General features: G+C 38.8%; 1 protein-coding gene across 1 annotated transcript in view; it reads left to right on the top strand.

The window, feature by feature from the left end:
* Positions 1-20,829, top strand: part of itga11b (integrin, alpha 11b) — a 57,238-nt gene extending 36,409 nt beyond the window's left edge. Inside the window, exons 17-30 of the mRNA XM_059334822.1 lie at positions 3,091-3,230; positions 5,507-5,617; positions 7,533-7,618; positions 8,359-8,563; positions 8,745-8,843; positions 11,222-11,298; positions 13,284-13,367; positions 13,764-13,875; positions 14,256-14,369; positions 16,017-16,100; positions 16,212-16,322; positions 16,481-16,576; positions 19,043-19,156; positions 20,752-20,829. Of these exons, the coding sequence (XP_059190805.1) occupies positions 3,091-3,230; positions 5,507-5,617; positions 7,533-7,618; positions 8,359-8,563; positions 8,745-8,843; positions 11,222-11,298; positions 13,284-13,367; positions 13,764-13,875; positions 14,256-14,369; positions 16,017-16,100; positions 16,212-16,322; positions 16,481-16,576; positions 19,043-19,156; positions 20,752-20,829 (1,511 nt within the window). The remainder of the gene's footprint in view (positions 1-3,090; positions 3,231-5,506; positions 5,618-7,532; positions 7,619-8,358; positions 8,564-8,744; positions 8,844-11,221; positions 11,299-13,283; positions 13,368-13,763; positions 13,876-14,255; positions 14,370-16,016; positions 16,101-16,211; positions 16,323-16,480; positions 16,577-19,042; positions 19,157-20,751) is intronic.
* Positions 20,830-21,045: the final 216 nt, after the last annotated feature.

Here is a 21,045-nt window from a genome sequence, read left to right as displayed (position 1 = left end):
AAAGCAGAACACTTATATTACAAGTAACATAAAATATACCACGTGTAGCATAAAATATACTACAGTGGGATCAGCAGGCCTGGGCGAAGTGTGCAACAGCTACAAGGTAATTTGGAGGTAATATTAGGGTGACCAAGCGTCCTCTTTTGCCCGGACATGTCCACTTTTTACGTCCTGTCCGGGGCGTCCGGCCGGGTTTTATAAATTCACGAGAATGTCCGGTGTTCAATGCTTTTCATAGGACCAGTACACGTGCACGTAAATTGACCGGCGCTTTGCACACAATTTTGCGAGACGTAATTACCAAGAGGCTGCCTTGTGGGCGGGTCAGCGCCGCGCACACACACACACACACACACACACACAGAGAGACAGAGCAGAGCAGACAGAGGACAGATCGAACAGCGGAGCAACATTGCACGGGAAATGCCGAAGCGTAAGTGCAGCTTCACAGATGAACTGCAAAAAACATTTCCGACGTACCGCCCCGGTCGGGACAGGTGGGAGGCGGAGTGCACTGTGTGCAATGCTGGCACATATGTCTCAGTGTCTAATAAAGGTGCTGGAGATCTCAAAGCTCAAAGCTCAAAGACAACTAAAGATGAAAAGTATAGATCCTTTTTGTTTGTTAAGTTAGCATCTTTGTGAGACTCTTCTATTATTTATCTTATTGCAGTTATTAAGAGATATATTGTTGAAGCTAGATTTTCTAACAGAAGAGTTCATATTTAGAACATTATTTCATATTATTTATTCATTTATTTGAAAAGAGTCTACAAGAGCTATTATTTTGTTACAAGTTTTTACAGATTTCATTTTACTTTATTACAGAAGTTAATTTTGCACCATTGAAGCATAATAAAGCATGTTCATCAACCTCCGAGAAGCCTGTCTGAATTTGTGTCTCGAGGCCGTGCCGATTGTCCTCTTTTTTTGAAATTCAAAATATGGTCACCCTAGGTAATATCCTCCGAAGAGCACCATCTCTCTTTGGACTGGGTGTTAGTAGTTCATTGTTGGTAGTGAGTGAATCTCTCCAAGCTTGTGCTACAAGATTTTTTTATTTTCTAGTTAAGTAACGGAAGAATGTTGCTCATTTTTGACTCCTTTGTGACCGGAATGGGCTGTTGCACTTCTTTCCATTGGTCTCTTATGACTTCACCGGTGTGAACACCGTTCTTAAGTTCTTTTTTCCTTTATGAGAATCAAACTGGACACCTTCCTTTTGTCGTGGTGATTACTGTAAACAGTGTCAAAGCAGGTCAGCTGGGTTAGACAACTAAACTAAAATCTGGAACCCAGTGTGAAGGAAGAAGGCACAAAGTTCACAGTGACAACACATAATCTGTTTACTCATTTTGTGACGTTTTATCATGAGATCATGTTGGACTTGATTTCACTTGGCCGGTCCTGTTGTGACCAGGCTCTAACAGTCCCTCCTTAACCTCGGAACTAAATGTTAATGTGGCTTTAACTCTCAGCTTTAACTGCTCAGTAGCAGGTTGTTGTTTCACCCAGCAGCTTCCTAAAAGAGCAGATGAATGAATGAATAAAGGGAAAGGTTTAATTCAACAGATTGTATCAGCTGTCCGGTCATGCAGCTGTGTGGACGTTCAAATTAGACTCACCCAGATGTTTGGTGTTTCAAACAGTCTGTATGTGGAAAGTCTTGTCGTGGTCTTTTCCTTGCAGCAGAGATTCCCCACAGTGATTTGTGTTGTCGTGTCTCTGTGTAATTGGCTGCAGATGTGCGGGCCGGCTGCATGGAAACCTCGCTAACATGCTAACAGCAGCCAGCCGCCGTTAAACTGTGTCACTCCTCCTCCCTCCATCACTTCATACCTTCATACCTTCCTCTCTTCTTTCCTTAGTCTCATCTTGCCCTCTGATCATCTGGGCCGGATTTGACACACAGAGATGCATGCATGCGCACAAGCCAACACGCCACATGCTATCAAACAAGAACGCCTCAGTGGGCAGCTAGAGGACAGGAGCCACGGTTGATGAAATCTTTAACCTTCGTTTTAGGATTTACTCCAGTTTATTCATCTGAGTGCAGACGTGGCGTTTCTGAAATGAAGTGTGCTGGACTGAAGCAGCTTACCTCAGCTCTCTGTGCACTCATAAATTAAAACCCAACTTCAGTTGTTAAACAGATGAGAATGAGCTCTGCAGCGGCAACTGCATCCAACAACTAATAAGAGGCAGGAAATGCATCACTTTATTAATCAATTACAGAGAAGAAGAAGAAGAAGAAGTTCTTAAAATGTAATTAGAAACACAAATGATTACAATACGTTTGCAGTATATTTGTGTGCATTTTATTGGGTCGTAAACAGCTGAATTTACTCATATGTACTGTAGTTTGTTTGTTAATCATCCACAGAGTGAGTGCACTGCCACATCTACATGCAGATGGAGACAGCTGTTCTGCATGACAAGGAGGAAATCACACACTTATTGCACTTGGCCGAGATGGAAAATAAAAATAAAATAAAAAGCTAATGACAATAAGATTGGATAAAAACGGATGAGTTCTCTTGCCAAATTTCAGAATAAGAAATTATTTTCTTGGTACAAGCTTCTGCTTCCTCTGCAGTAGACAAAGCAATGTCTTGCTGATATTTCCGTTCATGCAAAGCCAACTATTTCCCTGCAACCTCTTTGGTTTGACTCCAATCAGGGACTTGTCTTTATACAGTGTTTATTCATTAAAAATGCATGAAATAAAAGTTGGAACCAGAGGGAAAAAACCATATCAGAGTTACGGGTTTTTGGTTGCGTAATCCTTTTACATCCTCCTGAGTGCAATCACATAACAGCAGTTACTGGAAACAGATTCTTTTTAATTTTTTATTTTGCCAACTTTTCAAAAAATGCATTAAAACTTACAGAACATTTGGAAACATGAGTGCAGTTTGCACTAATGAGCACACCAGGTGACATCACATTCTATTATATCACCTGAAAGACCTGTAAATTCTGTTCTCCATGTATTTACAATCTCATTGTGCTGCATATGAGCTGGATAAGACTGGATTGTTTTGCCTCCTTAAAGCCTTCCCTTCCTCCTGTACTTCCTCCTCCCAGCGGTTTGGTACAGTCTGGTGCTGGATGAGAGGCGTTTTCCTCCTCGAGCTATTCTGGACGAATCAGACCGACAGCAGCCCAGGAGTGTGTTTATGCAGGTTGGAGGTCAGACCTGCCAGCGCCTCAGCTTCTCCATTCAGGTCAGAATCTCACCTGTCACACAACAAGTACACACCGCAAAAAAAGAAAAGTTGGGTGAACTCAAAATTTCAAGGCAAAAAACTGAGATAAAATTTTAAGTTGGACAATTAAACTAAATATTTTAAGTTTTGTTTTTGAGTTTGCTCAACTCTGAATTCAGATTTTTGTCGACTCAACTGTAAGTTGTACTAACTTATAATTTAACATTGTAATAACTTTTAATCCTTACTTGTGCTAACTTCTAGCCTGGCTAACACCAGACCAAATCTCATTGGAGATTAGGTCTGGACACCTTCAATGCATTTCTCCGTAGAGGAGGTGTGGTTTACGATCCTCCGGAGCCGTTTATTGGACGCTTAGAATGTCTATCAAAGCGTCTGTAGGTAGCTCTTAGCCAATCAGATCAGTTATACCAGATGACGTAGTAGAGCAACAGAGATGGATGTTTGTTGTGTGTGTGTCTGTGAGAGAGTGTTGCTGCTGCTTTGCTTCTCCAGTTCTCGCTTTCTGCAAGATTATTTATTTTCACGCTTTATTCCCCCTCATGTCATTCAGCCACACACATCCACTGATTTTATGGGCAATAAACAAGCTGCTGCGGGTCTCTGGGGGCTCCGCTGTCCCCCGATTCGGAGCGAGATCACCGGCGGTGATCGGCGGTCTCACCGGCTCGGCGCAACGAGCCGCAGAAACCGCCCGTGCGGCGCTAATAGCCCCGCTACCGGTGATCTCGCTACGAGCCGGGGGACAGCGGAGCTGCCGAGAGACCTTTCGCCTTTCAACTTTCGCTCTAAACTATTTAAAACACCATCTACAGCTAAAGAGAGTTTCGCGTTCGCAGCAGCCATGTTGGATCCGGAAAGCTTCCAAGTGCCGAGTAGTACGCGTCATCGTCTCACCGTCCCTCCCCGCTCTGTGATTGGATCCCTAAAACAGGGCTAAGATAATCGCCTCGTTTCCAGACTGCCTGGAGGTTCGAAATCAAATTCGAGCGCGCAAGGCAGTCTGGGTATACCCAGGCTAGCTAACTTCTGCAATGTGCTGAATTACCACGATTGTAACGCCGCTATGAAATGTCAGCTAATGTTGCAACCGCAATTTTGAGTTAGCATTGATACGCTAATGGCTACTCTTGTAGCTGTAACAAGCAGCGCCGCTAGCATCAGTTATCCGCTAGCGTCAATTAGCCGTTAGCATCAGTTAGTCGCTAGCTTTCGCTAATGAATTTCACCACTTTCCCACATTTTACAACAAAGAAATAAGAGTTAGCAGAACTATTGTCCCTTGTTGTGAACCCCAACTTAAAGATATAAGTAACAACAACTCACCAACTTGTTTTTGAGCAGACAACTGGCTTCCTTTGTTGTGCTAACTTACATTATTGCCCTAAATGTCAGTAATTTATAATTCCAAGTTTTTCCAACTTAAATCACTGTTTAAGGCCAAAAAATACAAGTTGGCTTTTTTTGCAGTGCACTCTAATAAATTATTCTGTAGTCATTTAATTTAACTTAATATATTTGATAAAATGTATTAAATATAAATGCATCCTTGATTTTGAGGCAGTTGTTTAAGTAACTTTAATATAAAAATGTTTGAGATAGAATGTACTTATTTTGTTCACATTAAATATAATCTTTATGTGTATGTAATTCTAAATCAAGAGAATTTTGAATGAATCCAACACAATAACATTTGTCTGTTTTTAATTGACAGGCACTTCCTGTTAAGTTGTTATTAACTCAACTTGTAACGTACACTGTAAAAAAAGATAAACAATAGCTAGTCAATAAAATTGAGGCAACAGATTGCAGGCAATATTATTAATTAAATCTAACTACGTTACAAGTTGAGTTAATAACAACTTAACAGGAAGTGCCTGTCAATTAAAAACAGGCTAATTCTATTGTGTTGGATTCATTCAAAATTCTCTTGATTTAGAATTACATACACATAAAGATTATATTTAATGTGATCAAAATAAGTAGATTCTATCTCAAACATTTTTATATTAATTTACTGAAACAACTGCCTCAACATCAAGGCCTTATTTATATTTAATACATTTTATCAAATATATTAAGTAAAATTAAATGACTACAGAATAATTTATTACGGTGTAGTTAGATTTAATTATTAATATTGCATGCAATCTCTTGCTGCAATTTTATTGAGTAGCTAACACACAAACTCAAACTGAGGCCCATTCAGTGTGAACCCCTTAAACACACAAACCTCACTCACACTGTGATTGGTTCTCTGGTTTTCTGAACAGGAAACGACTGATTATGGACGTCCAATTACGGTTGTTCTGGAGACGGGCTTGAAGAATCCAGACGAGGGGCCGGTGTTGGACCCCGACTGGCCGAGCGTCCTGAGGGCCGAGGTGAGAGTATCTTACAGTATGTACATCCTGGTGATGTCACATCTGTCTCTCAAAGTCTGTAGTTGAGTTTTTACTGAGCTCTAGATGTACATCAACCTGACCAGGCACCCAACCACTTCATTTGGTGGCTGGTTTTGCAATGTGTTATTGAGGTGCTGTTTTCTGTTTTGCAAAAAGAAAAGCTTCTGAAACACACACAAAATAACTTAGATATTAAGTGAGAAAAAATATTTGCTTTTAACCACATGTCGTGCAAAGTCTGTCTGTCGGTCCACCACTTTGGTACAGACTAGAGAAAGGAATCAAGAGCTGGTTCTAGTAAAGGATTAGTCCCTGTTACATTAGTTATCACCTGATTTTTCTCTGCCGTCACCATTAGATTAAAGTTTTCATTTATCCAGTGAAGTATCTCAATATATACACTACTGGTCAAAAGTTTTAGAACATTCCAACTTTTCCAGAATTTTATTGAAAATGATGCAGTTTAATGTCTCTGTGTACTCTGAAATTAATGCATGTAACAAATAAACAATTGAAGTTAAAAAATAAATCATAGAATCAGTTTAGAAAGGAAAATGTATTCTAAACTGTTGACTCATTGAAGTATCCACCTCAACATATATAACAGCTGAACACACTCGTGGCATTCTTTCTACAATGGAAATCAAATATTCTTCAGAAAGTTCTTCCCAACTCTGTTGCAGAAGTTCCCTTAAATGTGGAGCAACTTGTAGGTTGTAAGTGATCAAGAAAAGTTGGGACATCTGTAGGAATTGGTAGCAACTTTCAAGGCTTGATCAACCTCCGTTGCTGCAGAACTGCTTTAAGTTTTTAACCCATGTCTTGTTCCCTGAAAAAGGCCTACTTGTATAATTCTGAAATGTACATTATCTTTCAGTTTTGGTTAAGCTTACCTTTTTTTATTTACCTCTGGCAGTTCACCACTTACCTTTGTACCCTTTCAAGCTGTTCATTGGACTTGAACTGCTTGAATTTCAATAAAGAATTGAAAAATTGTGGTGTTCTAAAACTTTTGACCAGTAGTGTATACATGAATTGTACAAACATCTCCATGAGGTTGACATTTGTGGTTCAGAGCTGCTAGAATGGCTTAAATCTCTTAGTCTTTTGAATATATAGTTATATATAATATATAGTTAGTAACAGCGTGACGAGTAAAGATACCCTGGTTCACCACTGCAAAACGACCGGGTGCCCGAAGAGTAATAAAAAAATTAAAATACAATATTATCAGATACTACTTCATGTACTTACCAAACAGTGTAACCTTTAAAAGTTGAGATGTAGCTCTAGGGGCGACGTTAACACTTGAGGTGTGAAATACAGGATCAGAGTTTAGAATAAGAAGTTAATATTTAAACATTTACACTTGAAGGTTTGATTTAGTGACACTTCTTTTTTACACTCGGTTTTGACAACAACTATTTATCGACTGAGAGTTAATTATAATGGATTAACTCCATCCAGAGTATAATTAACTCTACTAGTGTATGTAAGAATCCAACTCTTCTCAATTTGCTGTGTGGAGTATTCTCCAGGGAGGTGATTAGGGCTATTAAATTCAAAGTTTCAAGCTATTTATTATCAAATGCACAACAATTACAGAAGCAGTCAGTGAGAATCTATGGTCTCAGGCTCCCACCAATAAAAAGAAAAAAAGGAGATCACGGTTGAAAAATAAAATGAGAATCGAAGATATAAAATAGTCAAACTATAGTGCTCAAATGTCGATGTTTGTTGATCATGATGAAAAAGTGCCGTCCACCAACGATTTGACATCTCCACGAGGTTGACATTTGTGATTCAGAGCTGCTAGCATGGCTTAAATCGCTAAGTCTTTTGAATATATTGCTTTCAGTGCTTCCAGGTGATTAATCTTTGTTTCTTGCTGCAGCTTCCCTTCTGGAACGGCTGTGAGCAGGAAGACACCTGCGTTCCCGACCTCATCCTCCACAGTCACACTGACCTCATGGATGTTCAGTGAGTGATGCTTGGACTTTATACACTGCAAAAAAAGAAAAGTTTGGCGAACTCAAAATTTCAAGGCAACAAACTTCGATAAAATTTTAAGTTGGACAATTAAACTAAATATTTTAAGTTTTGTTTTTGAGTCTGCTCAAAATTCAGATTTTTGTCAGCTTAACTGTAAATTGTACTAACTTATAATTTTATATTGTAATAACTTTTAATCCTTACTTCTGCTAACTTCTGCAATGTGCTGAATTGGCACGATTGTAACGCCGCTATGAAATGTCAGCTAATGTTGCGACCACAATTTTGAGTTAGCATTGATACGCTAATGGCTACTCTTGTAGCTGTAACAAGCAGTGCTGCTAGCATCAGTTAGCCGCTAGCATCAGTTAGCCGCTAGTATCAGTTAGCCGCTAACTTTCGCTAATGACCGAATTTCACCGCTTTCCCACATTTCACAACAAAGAAATAAGAGTTAGCAGAACTATTGTCCCTTGTTTTGAACCCCAACTTAAAGATATAAGTAACAACAACTCACCAACTTGTTTTTGAGCAGACAACTGACTTCCTTTGTTGTGCTAACTTACATTATTGCCCTAAATGTCAATAATTTATATTTCCAAGTTTTACCAACTTAAATCACTGTTTTAGGCCAAAAAATACAAGTTGGCTTTTTTGCAGTGTAGACACAAAATGAATATTATTTATTATGTAAGACAGATCAATTATATTTTGTGTTTCTCCTAAAGGCAGTTCTGCAGCTCGAGGGACCGGGCCACCTGGTCTCTCTGCAGCCGCCAGGGGGCGTCAGAGGGCTCGGTGCACGTGGTGGAGACCGGGCGGAGGAGGATGGTGGTGTTCGCTCGACTGGAGAATCAGGGAGAGAATGCTTATGGTGCCACTGTAAACATCTCCACCTCCTCCAACCTCGTCTTCTCTAGTCTCATTGTCAAGGTGTGCATACTTGTGGATGTAGTCCAATGATTTTGCTCATTTTCTCCATTCTTGTCGTTTTATGTTTCCCTGATAATAATTGCAATAACAAAGCGTTCTGAATAAGCTCCGTGTGCAGACGATCATGCAAACTGTAGCGTTCACGCCGCATGACTCATCAGGCTCCTCCCCTTCCCCACAGGACCAATCAGATATTCAGATTGAGTGCTACTCCGAGGACAGACTGGCCAATCAGAGAAGCTGTAACATCAGCGCTCCATTCATGAAATCTTTGTCTCAGGTGGGTACTACAAGAGATTATTTACCTCAAACTTCACCAATAACACACCTTTGTTTATTTACCTCTGACACCTGTAGACCACTAGCCTGGGTATACCCATACTGCCTTGCGCGCTCGAATTTAATTTCGAACCTCCAGGCGGTCTGGGAACCAAGACAGTTTCTTAGCCCTGTTTTAGGGATCCAATCACAGAGCGGGGAGGGACGGCAAGACGATGACGCGTACTACTCGGCACTTGGAAGCTTGTAGTTTTCTTACGGATCCAACATGGCTGCTGCAGACGCGAAACTCTCTTTAGCCTAGATGGTGTTTTAAATAGTTTAGAGCGAAAGTTGAAAGGCGAAAGGTCTCTCGGCGGCTCCGGTGTCCCCTGGCTCGTAGCCAGATCACCGGTAGCGGGGCTAGCGGCGCTAATCACCGGCGCTAGCAGCGCTAATCACCGGCGCTAGCGACGCTAATCACCGGCGCAGCGTAACGCCGGTGATCTCGCTACGAGCCGGGGGACAGCGGAGCCGCTGAGAGACCCGCAGCAGCTTGTTTATTGCCCATAAAATCAGTGGATGTGTGTGGCTGAATGACATGAGGGGGAATAAAGCGTGAAAATAAATAATCTTGCAGAAAGCGAGAACTGGAGAAGCAAAGCAGCAAGCAACACTCTCTCACAGACACACAACAAACATCCATTTCTGTCGCTCTACTACGTCATCTGGTATAACTGATCTGATTGGCTAAGAGCTACCTACAGACGCTTTTGATAGACATTCTAAGCGCCAAAATAAACGGCTCCGGAGGATCGTAAACCACACCTCCTCTACGGAGAAATGAACGGCTTACAACACTTAAATACTGACACTTTTTTCTTGTACATGGAGCATTTTGTTCTCTGACTTGAGCTGTTATTTTCACTAGAGATTGAATATAACAACATCACATGCTTGTTGGTAAAACTGTCTCACTTCCAAGTCCATTGAGAAGCTGTTTTGATGATATCACATGAAGTTGGAGTTCGCACACTTTTCAGCCGTTTCACTTTTTCCTTTTCTTGAACCGTATACTGACCGATAAATTTAGAAAAATGTACAACATTTCAAAGGAAATTTTGTTTATGTGGTGAATGGAATTTGAAGCTTATTTCATGGTTGAATAAATTCACTTTAAAGCCAGTATTACAGGCTGGAGGTGTTGATTTTAAAATGTATCTTTTCTCAGTCAGGCAGGGTCTAAAAAAACACCACTGAGTTAATTATTAACATACATTTTTAGTTGAAACTTAGGATGCAGTGGTTTTATTCACACACTGAGGGTATCTGCAGTACTCTCCAGAGAGGTGATTAGGGCTATGAAATTCAAAGTTTCAAGTTATTTATTATCAAATGCACAAAAATTACAGAAGCAGTGGTTGTTAGTGAGAATCAATGGTCTCAGGCTCCCACCAACAATATTTATTACGTATTTATAAAAAGAAAAAAGGAAATCACGGTTGAAAAAAAAAGAGAATTGAAGAAATAAAATTGTCAAATTATAGTGCTCAACTTTTGTTGATCATGATGAAAAATGTGCTGTCCACCAACGATTTGATGTGCAAAAGTCTCAGATTATATAAAAGGCCTCTCCTTGGTGGTCTGTATATTGCCAAAAAATAAAACAATAAATAAAAGATGAAACGAAATTTAAAAGAGTAAAGTAGAGCTTGAAACATGCATTTTATGGTGTTATTGTGCTGTTATTGTAATTTCAGAACATAATTTTATCAAACATACGACAGACAGAACATCAGACTTCACAGATAATAAAATTTTAAGTGAAACGTCAGTTTGTAACCGCAGACTGACAGTAAAACAGGTGTTATTCATGTGACTGTTATATAGTCAGACTAATGATAGTGATTAAACAGAGCGGGAATATGCTTCGACTGACAGCCTTTGACTGAAATCCTTCATTAGTCTAATGACCCTCCTGTAAACATGATCGCGGCCCCGCCCCTCACTGTAAGGCCCCTGAGGGCCCGCAGTACACATGCCTGTCTGAATAAAGTCCACTTTATTGGTCCAGACTGCGGTGCAGATTATCGTTGGCTTCCTCTTAACGAGGCTGCCGGATCGGGGGAGACGCAGCCGCAGGGAAACACACCAGCTTCAGTCTGAGATGATCAGAAACTGTTGAGGAAACATTTCACATGTTGGGACATTGCTGTGCAATTATTACATTACTGTAGAATATTTTAAACTGATGAGACTTAATAAAAAAAGTTTTTAAATATGTCTTACTGTTAAAAATATGTACAGTTACTGAATGTAGTTTTTTCAAGTATTTAAGTGGAGAAAATGTCAGTTTTATCTCATTTTATTTTGAAAGCAACCTGCTCTCTTCCTGTTCAGGTGTCTTTCCATCTTGAATTCGGGTTCAGCCGATCCGTTTTCTTGGATCACGTCCGGGTCATCATGGCGACTAGCAGGTGAGTCAACTGATGTCATTCTAAAAAATTTTTGAGTTATTTTAGTGTTTATTTGGAGTTCGGAAGGAGGAAGTGAATGACCAAAATGATAACAGGAAATGCGTAGTGAATATTAAGTTAATTGGTTCTTATTTCTATCTTATTAATTAGACTGGGCAGATGCATGTATATGTATAGGGCTATATATAATGTATGTGTGTTTATATGTTTATGTACATCTGTTTAATGGTGCCTTTGTGAGTATGTGTATGAATATGTATATGCATCGAGCCTACACTCTTGTAGTTTATGTTTGTTTATTTTTTCGGTTCGAAAAGAAGAATTAATAAAATGAAAAATGAAATGAAATGAAAAAAAGTTATTTGCATTAAAGAATAAAGTCCTCTTTAGAAGCCAGTTAAATAATAATAATAATAATAATAATAACACATCATATCAGACAAGCCTCCTCACTGTCCATTTTTAAAACTCATCTTAAAACCTATTTTTATTCCTTGGCTTTCAACCACGCATGAGACTCTGCTCTTGTTTTAGTGTTTTATGGTTTAATTTATTCATTGTTTTTTAAATTGTTTTTTTAAAAAAAAGCAATGAAACAATTTATTTTAGTGTTTATTCTTGTTTTATTTATTGTTCTTGTTCTTGTTCTGTTTATTTATGTACAGCACTTTGTTGCGGCTGTGGTTGTTTTAAAGTGCTTTACAAATAAAGTTGAGTTGAGTTGAGAATAATAATAATTTCCGTAGAATCAGTATGTTCAGAGATGATATGCTTCATGCATGGATCTTTTAAAACTGTAAACCACAGACAAAAATAGCTTCCACAATTAAATATATATGATTTCATACCAAAATGAAATGTACTTTTGATATATAATGTTGAATGTTTTAATATCAGATAATACAAAAAAATAAATCAGGATCATGTAGGCACACAACGCAAACAAAACATATAGCAAGAAAGTGAAGACGGACAACGTTCCTCACAAGTATAGAAGAACAAGTATGTGTGTATGTGTGAACTTGTTACATTTAAATAAGATTAACATGTTCAGCTGCATTGTGGGGACTCAGCTCCCGTTTGAGTACACACAGCAGGTCCCCACATGGTCAACAAATAATTTTAGCTGTCCAGACTTTGATTTGTGAGGACGAGGTTCCCAGCAGCTGTCATGTAAATAATTTAATCCTCACAAATCTGTGTCAGTGCCCATGTGTGCATCTGTACTTCTGGATTGTGAGGACATTTCATCAGTTAACATACACTGCAAAAAAGCCAACTTGTATTTTTTGGCCTAAAACAGTGATTTAAGTTGGTAAAACTTGGAAATATAAATTATTGACGTTTAGGGCAATAATGTAAGTTAGCACAACAAAGGAAGCCAGTTGTCTGCTCAAAAACAAGTTGGTGAGTTGTTGTTACTTATATCTTTAAGTTGGGGTTCAAAACAAGGGACAATAGTTCTGCTAACTCTTATTTCTTTGTTGTGAAATGCTGGAAAGTGGTGAAATTCTGTCATTAGCGAAAGCTAGCGGCTAACTGACGCTAGCGGCTAACTAATGCTAGCGGTGCTGCTTGTTACAGCTACAAGAGTAGCCATTAGCGTATCAATGCTAATTCAAAATTGTGGTCGCAACATTAGCTGACATTTCATAGCAGCGTTACAATCGTGTTGAGTTGACAAAAATCTGAATTCAGAGTTGAGCAAACTCAAAAACAAAACTTAAAATATTTAGTTTAATTGTCCAACTTAAAATTTTATCGAAGTTTGTTGCCTTGAAATTTTGAGTTCACCCAACTTTTCTTTTTTTGCAGTGTACTTACTTATGAGGACGCACCTGACAAGTCAACTAGAGTAGAACCACTTATCATGATGCCATGGCCTACCATGTACTTTTTCTTTGTATGTCCTTTTAAGTCAGTTTTATCTGAGTTCTACTGTGTGTGTGTGCGTGTGTGTGTGTGTGTGTGTGTGTGTGAATCAGTGAGGGGGAAGAAGGATATCCAGACGACAACATCAATGACCTCTTCCTTCCTCTGAAGTACCAAACTGACCTCCTCTTCACCAGGTCAGTGACGTTCGTTTCTTTTTATTGACCCTTCTTGTAAAACTGGTGTCATAAAAAAGAAATTAAGAACACACATGCAAACTACTGAAACTTTTGTACATGTTTGCTTAATACAAACATTATTTATTAAACAGACAGTTATATATAACCAGGGCTAAAATAAAAGTGCACATCAGTATTTTCTGAGCATGCATATTAGAGGCAGACATGTAAAGTTGATGTTTGAGATATAGATGAAGCAGTAAAAAATAAAAATGTGCTGCTGTTTTACATATATTACTGATTTGAAAAACATTATGAAACATTATTCACTTCACTGAGCTGCAAGACATCTTTTGGACAAAGATGCTAAAAATGAGACAAAAAGTACAATATGTTTCTTTCTCCTCCTTTCAGAGATCCCAACCCTCCTCGTTTTGAAATCAGAGCCGACAGCTCCTCCTCCTCCTCCTCTTCCTCCTGGGACCAACCAGGCAGCAGCTCTCCAACCTTTAACCTCACTTATTATGTGAGTTCAACAAACACAGTCACAGTTCTTGAGGACAGTTCTTTTTGACAAATGGGAGGAAATCTAGGGCTGTTCATAAAGTCATGGTTTACTGGGACACCTAAACAGAGCGAAGACATTGTTAATGTTATTAGATGTTATTTCTTGTCTAACAATAACCACTGAAGTTATTAACTATATTCATTCTCCAAAGCAGGACAAAACTCAGCTCCACATAATATCAACTATGCATTGTACACATTGTTCATTCTATGTAATACTTGAAAATGTAGGGGAAAAAGATGACAACGTAACTGCAGAAATGTCACTTTAAGGGTTTAAATGACATGTAATGTAATGTTTAAATACTAGTTTTATGGTTTTATTAATTTTGCATGCAGATCCAGAATCTGGGCTTGCTATCGGTGCAGGACGTCCTGTTCAGAGCGGAGATCTGGGCTGTGACCAGGCGAGGGAACCAGCTGCTCAACCTTACTGACTACAGCATTGAGCAGGTATATGGTGAAATGATAATAAACTGAACATTGATCATCACACCACAGACACACACAAACGCTGCCAACAGACTCTCTGCTATACACAAACTCTAAGCACTCTCTCTAGCCCGCCAACTTCTGTTATTACTTTATGGACCCAATTGCAGCACACAGGATACCAGGAACACTTGGGTATTGCTTTTAATGTCAACCTTGGCAGGTACAGACCAACACAAGCAATATACACTTTGAACATCTTGAATGTAACAACAAAGTCTCAAAGTAGATCATAGGCAGGCAGGGTCGGCAACAGGAAATCAGTCCGAGGAAAATCGCTGGAAAGTCTGTCATTGAAGAGCAGAGAACTATCTGGCAATGAGTGTGTGTGAGGCAGGAGTCTTTATAGTGGCTTGATTAGTGATCAAGGGCAGCTGGGTGAACAGGTGAAGAGAGTCTGGCTGATGAGGAGGGAGTGGCTGACAGGTGGAGTGAGGAGGAGGCAGGCTCAGTGGAAAATTACTGGGAGACAGAGCTGAAACTGTGACAAAAAACATAGTCCAACCCATCATCCTCTACTGTTCAACCTGCTTCTTTAACATGTTAGCCACCTCAAACAGGAACACACTATCACGCATTACACATCACGCCTCCAAAATCATTGTTCTCCCTACCCCCAACCTCTCTGACCTCAACAACACAGCCATCGCACGCAGAGCTTTTAGCATAGCACCCGACCCCAGACACCCCCTCAACTCATCATTTGTGCTATTACCATCTGGCCACAGATACAGGACCCTGGCCTGTAAACGTGCTCGCTTCAGCAGAAGTTTTGTACCTTTTGCTGTATCAGCTTTAAACAAAGCACCCCGGTAACCACCCGAGGGGGTGCTGTGCTGGAGGGTTAAATGTGATAAATGTAGTGGATTAAGTGTATATTTTTGTTGTGTCGTGGTGTCTTTATGTATGCTGTGTCTATGTGTGTATATATGTTTGAAGTACATGTACAGGCTGCCAAAACAAATTTCCTGGAAAGGACAATAAAGTATCTATCTATCTATCTATCTATCTATCTATCTATCTATCTATCTATCTATCTATCTATCTATCTATCTATCTATCTATCTATCTATCTATGATTCACTACATTTTTATTTTAGTAAATAAATGCAGAGAAAGTTGAATTGTTGCTGCTGGGTCAAAACAGCAGAAGGCAACATTTCAGCAACAAGGCAATTCAAAGTAATCACACAAGACATCAAAAGCCTTAAAACCTTAAACTTTAAAAATCAAAGAGAGAAAGGAAAACAGAAACAGCTAAAACAGAAGCTTAAATAAAACAAAAGGTATATAAAATAATTTGAGTAAAAGTTGCATAAAATAAAGGTATTAAATTATTTGGTAAAATGCAGCTGTAAACAGGTGAGTCTTAAACCTTGATTTAAAATATGAGTTTTAGTTTTCTGGGAGCATATACACTGAACAAAAACATATAAAACTCTAGAAATTAATTTAATTTACTTCAAAAAATAAACAAAACACATGTTAAGCATGTTAAAATGTACAGAAGGAACAGCAGAATAAGTTGCATGTATTCATGAACACAGAGTTTATCAAGAGATAATATCATACAGTCACACTTTCGCCTCTTCCTCTTTCTCTCTGCAGGTATCTGGCTGTCACTGCATGCTGCCTGAGCCCAGGACAACCAATCGGATTACAGCTGAGGACCTGTCCCTCCTCCCACAGCTGGTAAGACAGATGCAGTTTCATACAGACTTGGTCTCGTGATCACATTAGCCTCTAAGGCCGAGAGACATCCAGGAATCAGACTTTCATCTGTTCCTTTGTCTGTCTGTGTAGAACCACAGTAACAGTGTGAGTTTGGGGGTCCAGTGCAGACTGAACCTGCCGGCCTCCAGAGAGCTGAAGCTGACGCTCAGAGGAGGACTTCATCTCCCCGCTCTACTCGCTGTGAGTCTCGCCTCTTTAAGGAATCTTTTTGAGAGAAGTTGTTCTTCAAAAAGCTTGTAGACTACAAATGTTTGTACGTTGAATCATTGTTACTGTACATTTGTAGTTCTTTGCATGCTTTTGAACTATGTGACGATCAGACTGACTTCCTGTTTCAGGTGAGCTTCAGGTCCTTGGAGCTGCTGACTGCTGCTTCCATCCAGCTGGACGCCTCAAGTCCCATGTTCCTCCAGGAGGACAGACCTGTCAGACAGGTACAACTGACCTCAGTGCTCAGCAGCCAAATTAACGAACACATGAATTTATCAATGTCACACCGCTGCTCATCAGGCTCCACTGGGTACCTGCTGCAGCCCTCATCAAATTCAAATCTCTAATGCTGGCCTACAAAGTTGTCTCCGGTACTGCATCAAGCTACTTGAACAACCTAATTCAGGAATATGCTACCTGCTGCACTCTTCCAATGAACGGCTCCTGGCTCTGCCACACGTTCGTCCAAGGCAATCCAAACCCTTTGCACTTGTTCTTCCTCGTTGGTGGAACACGCTATCAGTTCCAACCAGAACAGGGGCTAATGCCAGACTAATCACAAATGAGATTAGCCTGGACACCAGCCATTAATTTCTCCGTAGAGGAGGTGTGGTTTACGATCCTCCAGAGCCGTTTATTGGGCGCTATGAATGTCTATCAAAAGCGTCTGTAGGTAGCTCTTAGCCAATCGTATCAGTTATACCAGATGACGTATGTAGAGCGAAAGACATTGATGTTTACATAGCTGGACTAGCCCATCTCTACTTTGGGACTAAAATGCTCAATTCTGCTTCTGCAAAGTTTTCTGCAGCATGTTCTGGTTATGGCTGCTCACAGTCTACCGGCAGTGTGTGTGTGTGTGTGTCTGTGAGAGAGTGTTGCTTGCTGCTTTGCTTCTCCAGTTCTCACTTTCTGCAAGATTCTTTATTTTTACGCCTTATTCCCCCTCATGTCATTCAGCCACACATCCACTGATGTTATGATCAATAAACAAGCTGCTGCGGGTCTCTGGGGGCTCCGCTGTCCCCCGGCTCGTAGCCAGATCACCGGCGTTACAGCAGTGAGCGGTAGCGGGGCTAGTTGGTAGATTAAACGTTCTTCTTCTTTTAAAATCAACTTTCGATCTACACTATTTAAAACGCCGTCTACAGCTAAAGAGAGTTTCGCGTCTGCTGCAGCCATTTTGGATCCGTAAGAAAACTACAAGCTTCCGTCTGCCGAGTAGTACACGTCATTGTCTTGCCGTCCCTCCCCGTGATTGGATTTCTAAAACAGGGCTAAGAAACGGCCCTGGTTGCCAGACTGTCTGCAGGTTCGAAATGAAATCGAGTGTGCAAGGCAGTATGGGTATACTCAGGCTAGGGGCGTCCCTCTCAATCTTAAAAACTCCTGAAGACCCAGCTCTTCAGAGAGTACCTTCTCTCCTAGCACCACACGGCAACTCTACTCCTTAAAGAATTGTCACAAGCACTTATTGCAGCACTAATGGCTCTTATTGCACTATACCTTGATTGTTCCCCCATTTTTCCTGTAAGTCACTTTGGATAGAAGTAACTGACTAAATGTTAATGTAACACATATACTTATTGATTAAGCTGTGATTTGTGTATTTCTTCTTTTGTTTAAACATCAAAACACACACTTTATGAAATAAAGTATTAGGTTTTTTTTAAGTGGAGGAACTATTGAACAAATTCAGTGACAAAAGAGGAAAAAGTTAGAATGAAAATAGACTGCCTCATCTGCTTCTTTTGCTCTTTAATCTCATGTTTTCCTACAACATATTCAGATAAACTGTGGTGCATATGAAACTCTGCTGCCATCTGCTGTCAGACATTATTACTACAATAATAAGACCTCAATATTTTTATTATCACTCCTTTTATACAAGTACAATTGTGTGTAATATTTTTGCTTGGAGGCCCCATTAAAGAAAAATTAAGTAGATAAATAGCATAAATACATATGTGTATATATATATATATATACACACAGCTGAAACAACACACACACACACGCGCACACACACACACACACACACACACACACACACACACACATAAACATTAATAAATATTAATAAGGAAATAAAGAAAGAAAATGTAATCAAAAAATATTAAAGAAAATCAATAAATCGTAAATATAAAAGGACATTTAAAATTAAATAAAGTAAAATAACAAAATAAAAAAAATAATAAAAGCAATTAAAAATGCCATTAAAGTAAAAGGCATAACATATAAAAAAGTAAAATATACCATCAATACAACAAGCAATAAAAATAAAACTGAAAAATAGTAAATATAATTATTTATATGTATAACAATATGAGAAGCAATGAAACTAGGTAATATATATTGCATATGTTTTAGAAAAACAGCATTAAAAACAACTTCTTATACATATTTTAAATGTATTTTGTTCTTCTAAAAAAAACATTAAAATAATTACCTAAATGAGCAGCACTTTATCATTTTTTTCTTGTCTAAATTGTTATTTTATCTACGTGTTACAGTGATAAAGTGATAAACAATCTTCTCACACAAACAATGATCAGCTGCATTCACCCTCCTTCTGTTTATCGAGTTTATCTTCGGATATAATTTATTCCAGCATGTTGAAAGATCAGAAGGTCAGAAGACAATACAATAAATCCAGCCCCTGGATGATATGAATGTTGTTCTGTGTTCAGATAATCCTGGAGCTGAGGAAGGAGGAGGATTACACCATCCCCGTCTGGATTATACTGGGAAGCTCACTGGGAGGCCTGCTGCTGCTGGCTTTACTGGTGCTCGCCCTGTGGAAGGTGGGAAACTACCTGCTGACATTACTATTATTATTACTATATACTGTAATATACTACTATTATTATTATACCGGCCTTATTTATTATTATTATTACTATTATTATTATTATTATTATTATTATTATTATTATTATTATTATTATTATTATTATTATTATTATTATTATTATTATTATAAGGGCGGCTGTGGCTCAGTTGGTAGAGTTGGTTGGCCCCCAACCGAAGGGTTGGTGGTTCGATCCCTGACCATCGCAGCCTACATGTCGAAGTATCCTTGAGCAAGATACTGAACCCCAAATTGCTCTCGATGTGCTGTGTTCATCGGTGTGAGAATGAATTCCCAATGGTGGCAGGTGGGACCGTTTAGGGTAACCTCTGCCACCAGTATGAATGTGTGTGTGAATGGGTGAATGAGCGCAGTCTGTAGTGTAAAGCGCTTTGAGTGGTCGACTAGCGACTAGAAAAGCGCTATATAAGTGCAGGTCCATTTACCATTATTATATTTTATATATCATATTATTTTATTTATAATTATTTATAATTATTTTATTTTATATTGTTACTATTTATTTATTATTACATATTATATACTATATACTGTACTATTATTACAATTATATACCGTCTAGTCACCATAGCATTGTTGCCATCATATCGTCAGTATAATTACCATCATCTTGCCAACCATCCTACCAACTGATCTGCTTTTTTTAACTTATGTCCTTGTTCCATTCTGTTTTTTTCTATTGTTGTTTTTATTTATGCTTCCTGAGTATCTTATTCTATTGTATTTTATTGTACTTGAATACCGGACTGCTGTGACAACCGAATTTCCCTTCGGGGATGAATAAAGTAATCTATCTATCTATCTATCTATCTATCTATCTATCTATCTATCTATCTATCTATCTATCTATCTATCTATCCATCCATCCATCCATCCATCCATCTATCCATCTATCTATCTATCTATCTATCTATCTATCTATCTATCTATCTATCTATCTATCCATCTATCTATCTATCTATCTATCTATCTATCTATCTATCTATCTATCTACGATTCACTACATTTTCATTTTAGTAAATAAAAGCAGAGAAAGTTGAATTGTTGCTGCTGGGTCAAAACAGCAGAAGGCAACATTTCAGCAACAAGGCAATTCAAAGTAATCACACAAGACATCAAAAGCTTTAAAACCTTAAACTTTAAAAATCAAAGAGAGAAAGGAAAACAGAAACAGCTAAAACAGAAGCTAAAATAAAACAAAAGGTATATACAATAATTTGAGTAAAAGTTGCAGACTTGCAGCAACAACGCAGAGTTATAAAGTTAAAATAAATATTAAAATAAAGGTATTAAATTATTTGGTAAAAGGCAGCTGTAAACAGGTGAGTCTTAAACCTTGATTTAAAAATATGAGTTTTAGTTTTCTATTTTATCTATCTATCTATCTATCTATCTATCTATCTATCTATCTATCTATCTATCTATCTATCTATCTATCTATCTATCTATCTACATGCTGTCAATCACTCAGTAAGTTGAAGTTTGTAGATGTATTTTTAACCATAAATGTGTCTGTTTTCTGCTCAGCTCGGCTTCTTCAACAGGCGGAGGCGACAGGAAGAGGAGGAGCCTGTAGCCAACGGGAAGGCAGCAGAGGAGCTATAATATGTGGCGATGATGCTGCATTCGGTCCTCGTCAACATGTAAAGACCCAAAATCATCATATGATTCTGCAAATAATGGAAGTCCATTGTTGTCGTTGCAGTGTGGCAGTGTTGATCTGCTTGAGCTGCTACATGGAGCTTGTTACAGACACTGAAAGAGAAGATGGTGAATTTTACCATGGGGTCTTTTCTGCTTTATGAGTTGATGGGGATCACC

This window comes from Centropristis striata, chromosome 6, assembly GCF_030273125.1.
Source record: "Centropristis striata isolate RG_2023a ecotype Rhode Island chromosome 6, C.striata_1.0, whole genome shotgun sequence".
Lineage (NCBI taxonomy): Eukaryota > Metazoa > Chordata > Actinopteri > Perciformes > Serranidae > Centropristis > Centropristis striata.
The sequence above is the reverse complement of the archived record's forward strand: the minus strand, read 5'-3'. Positions and strand labels throughout refer to the sequence as shown.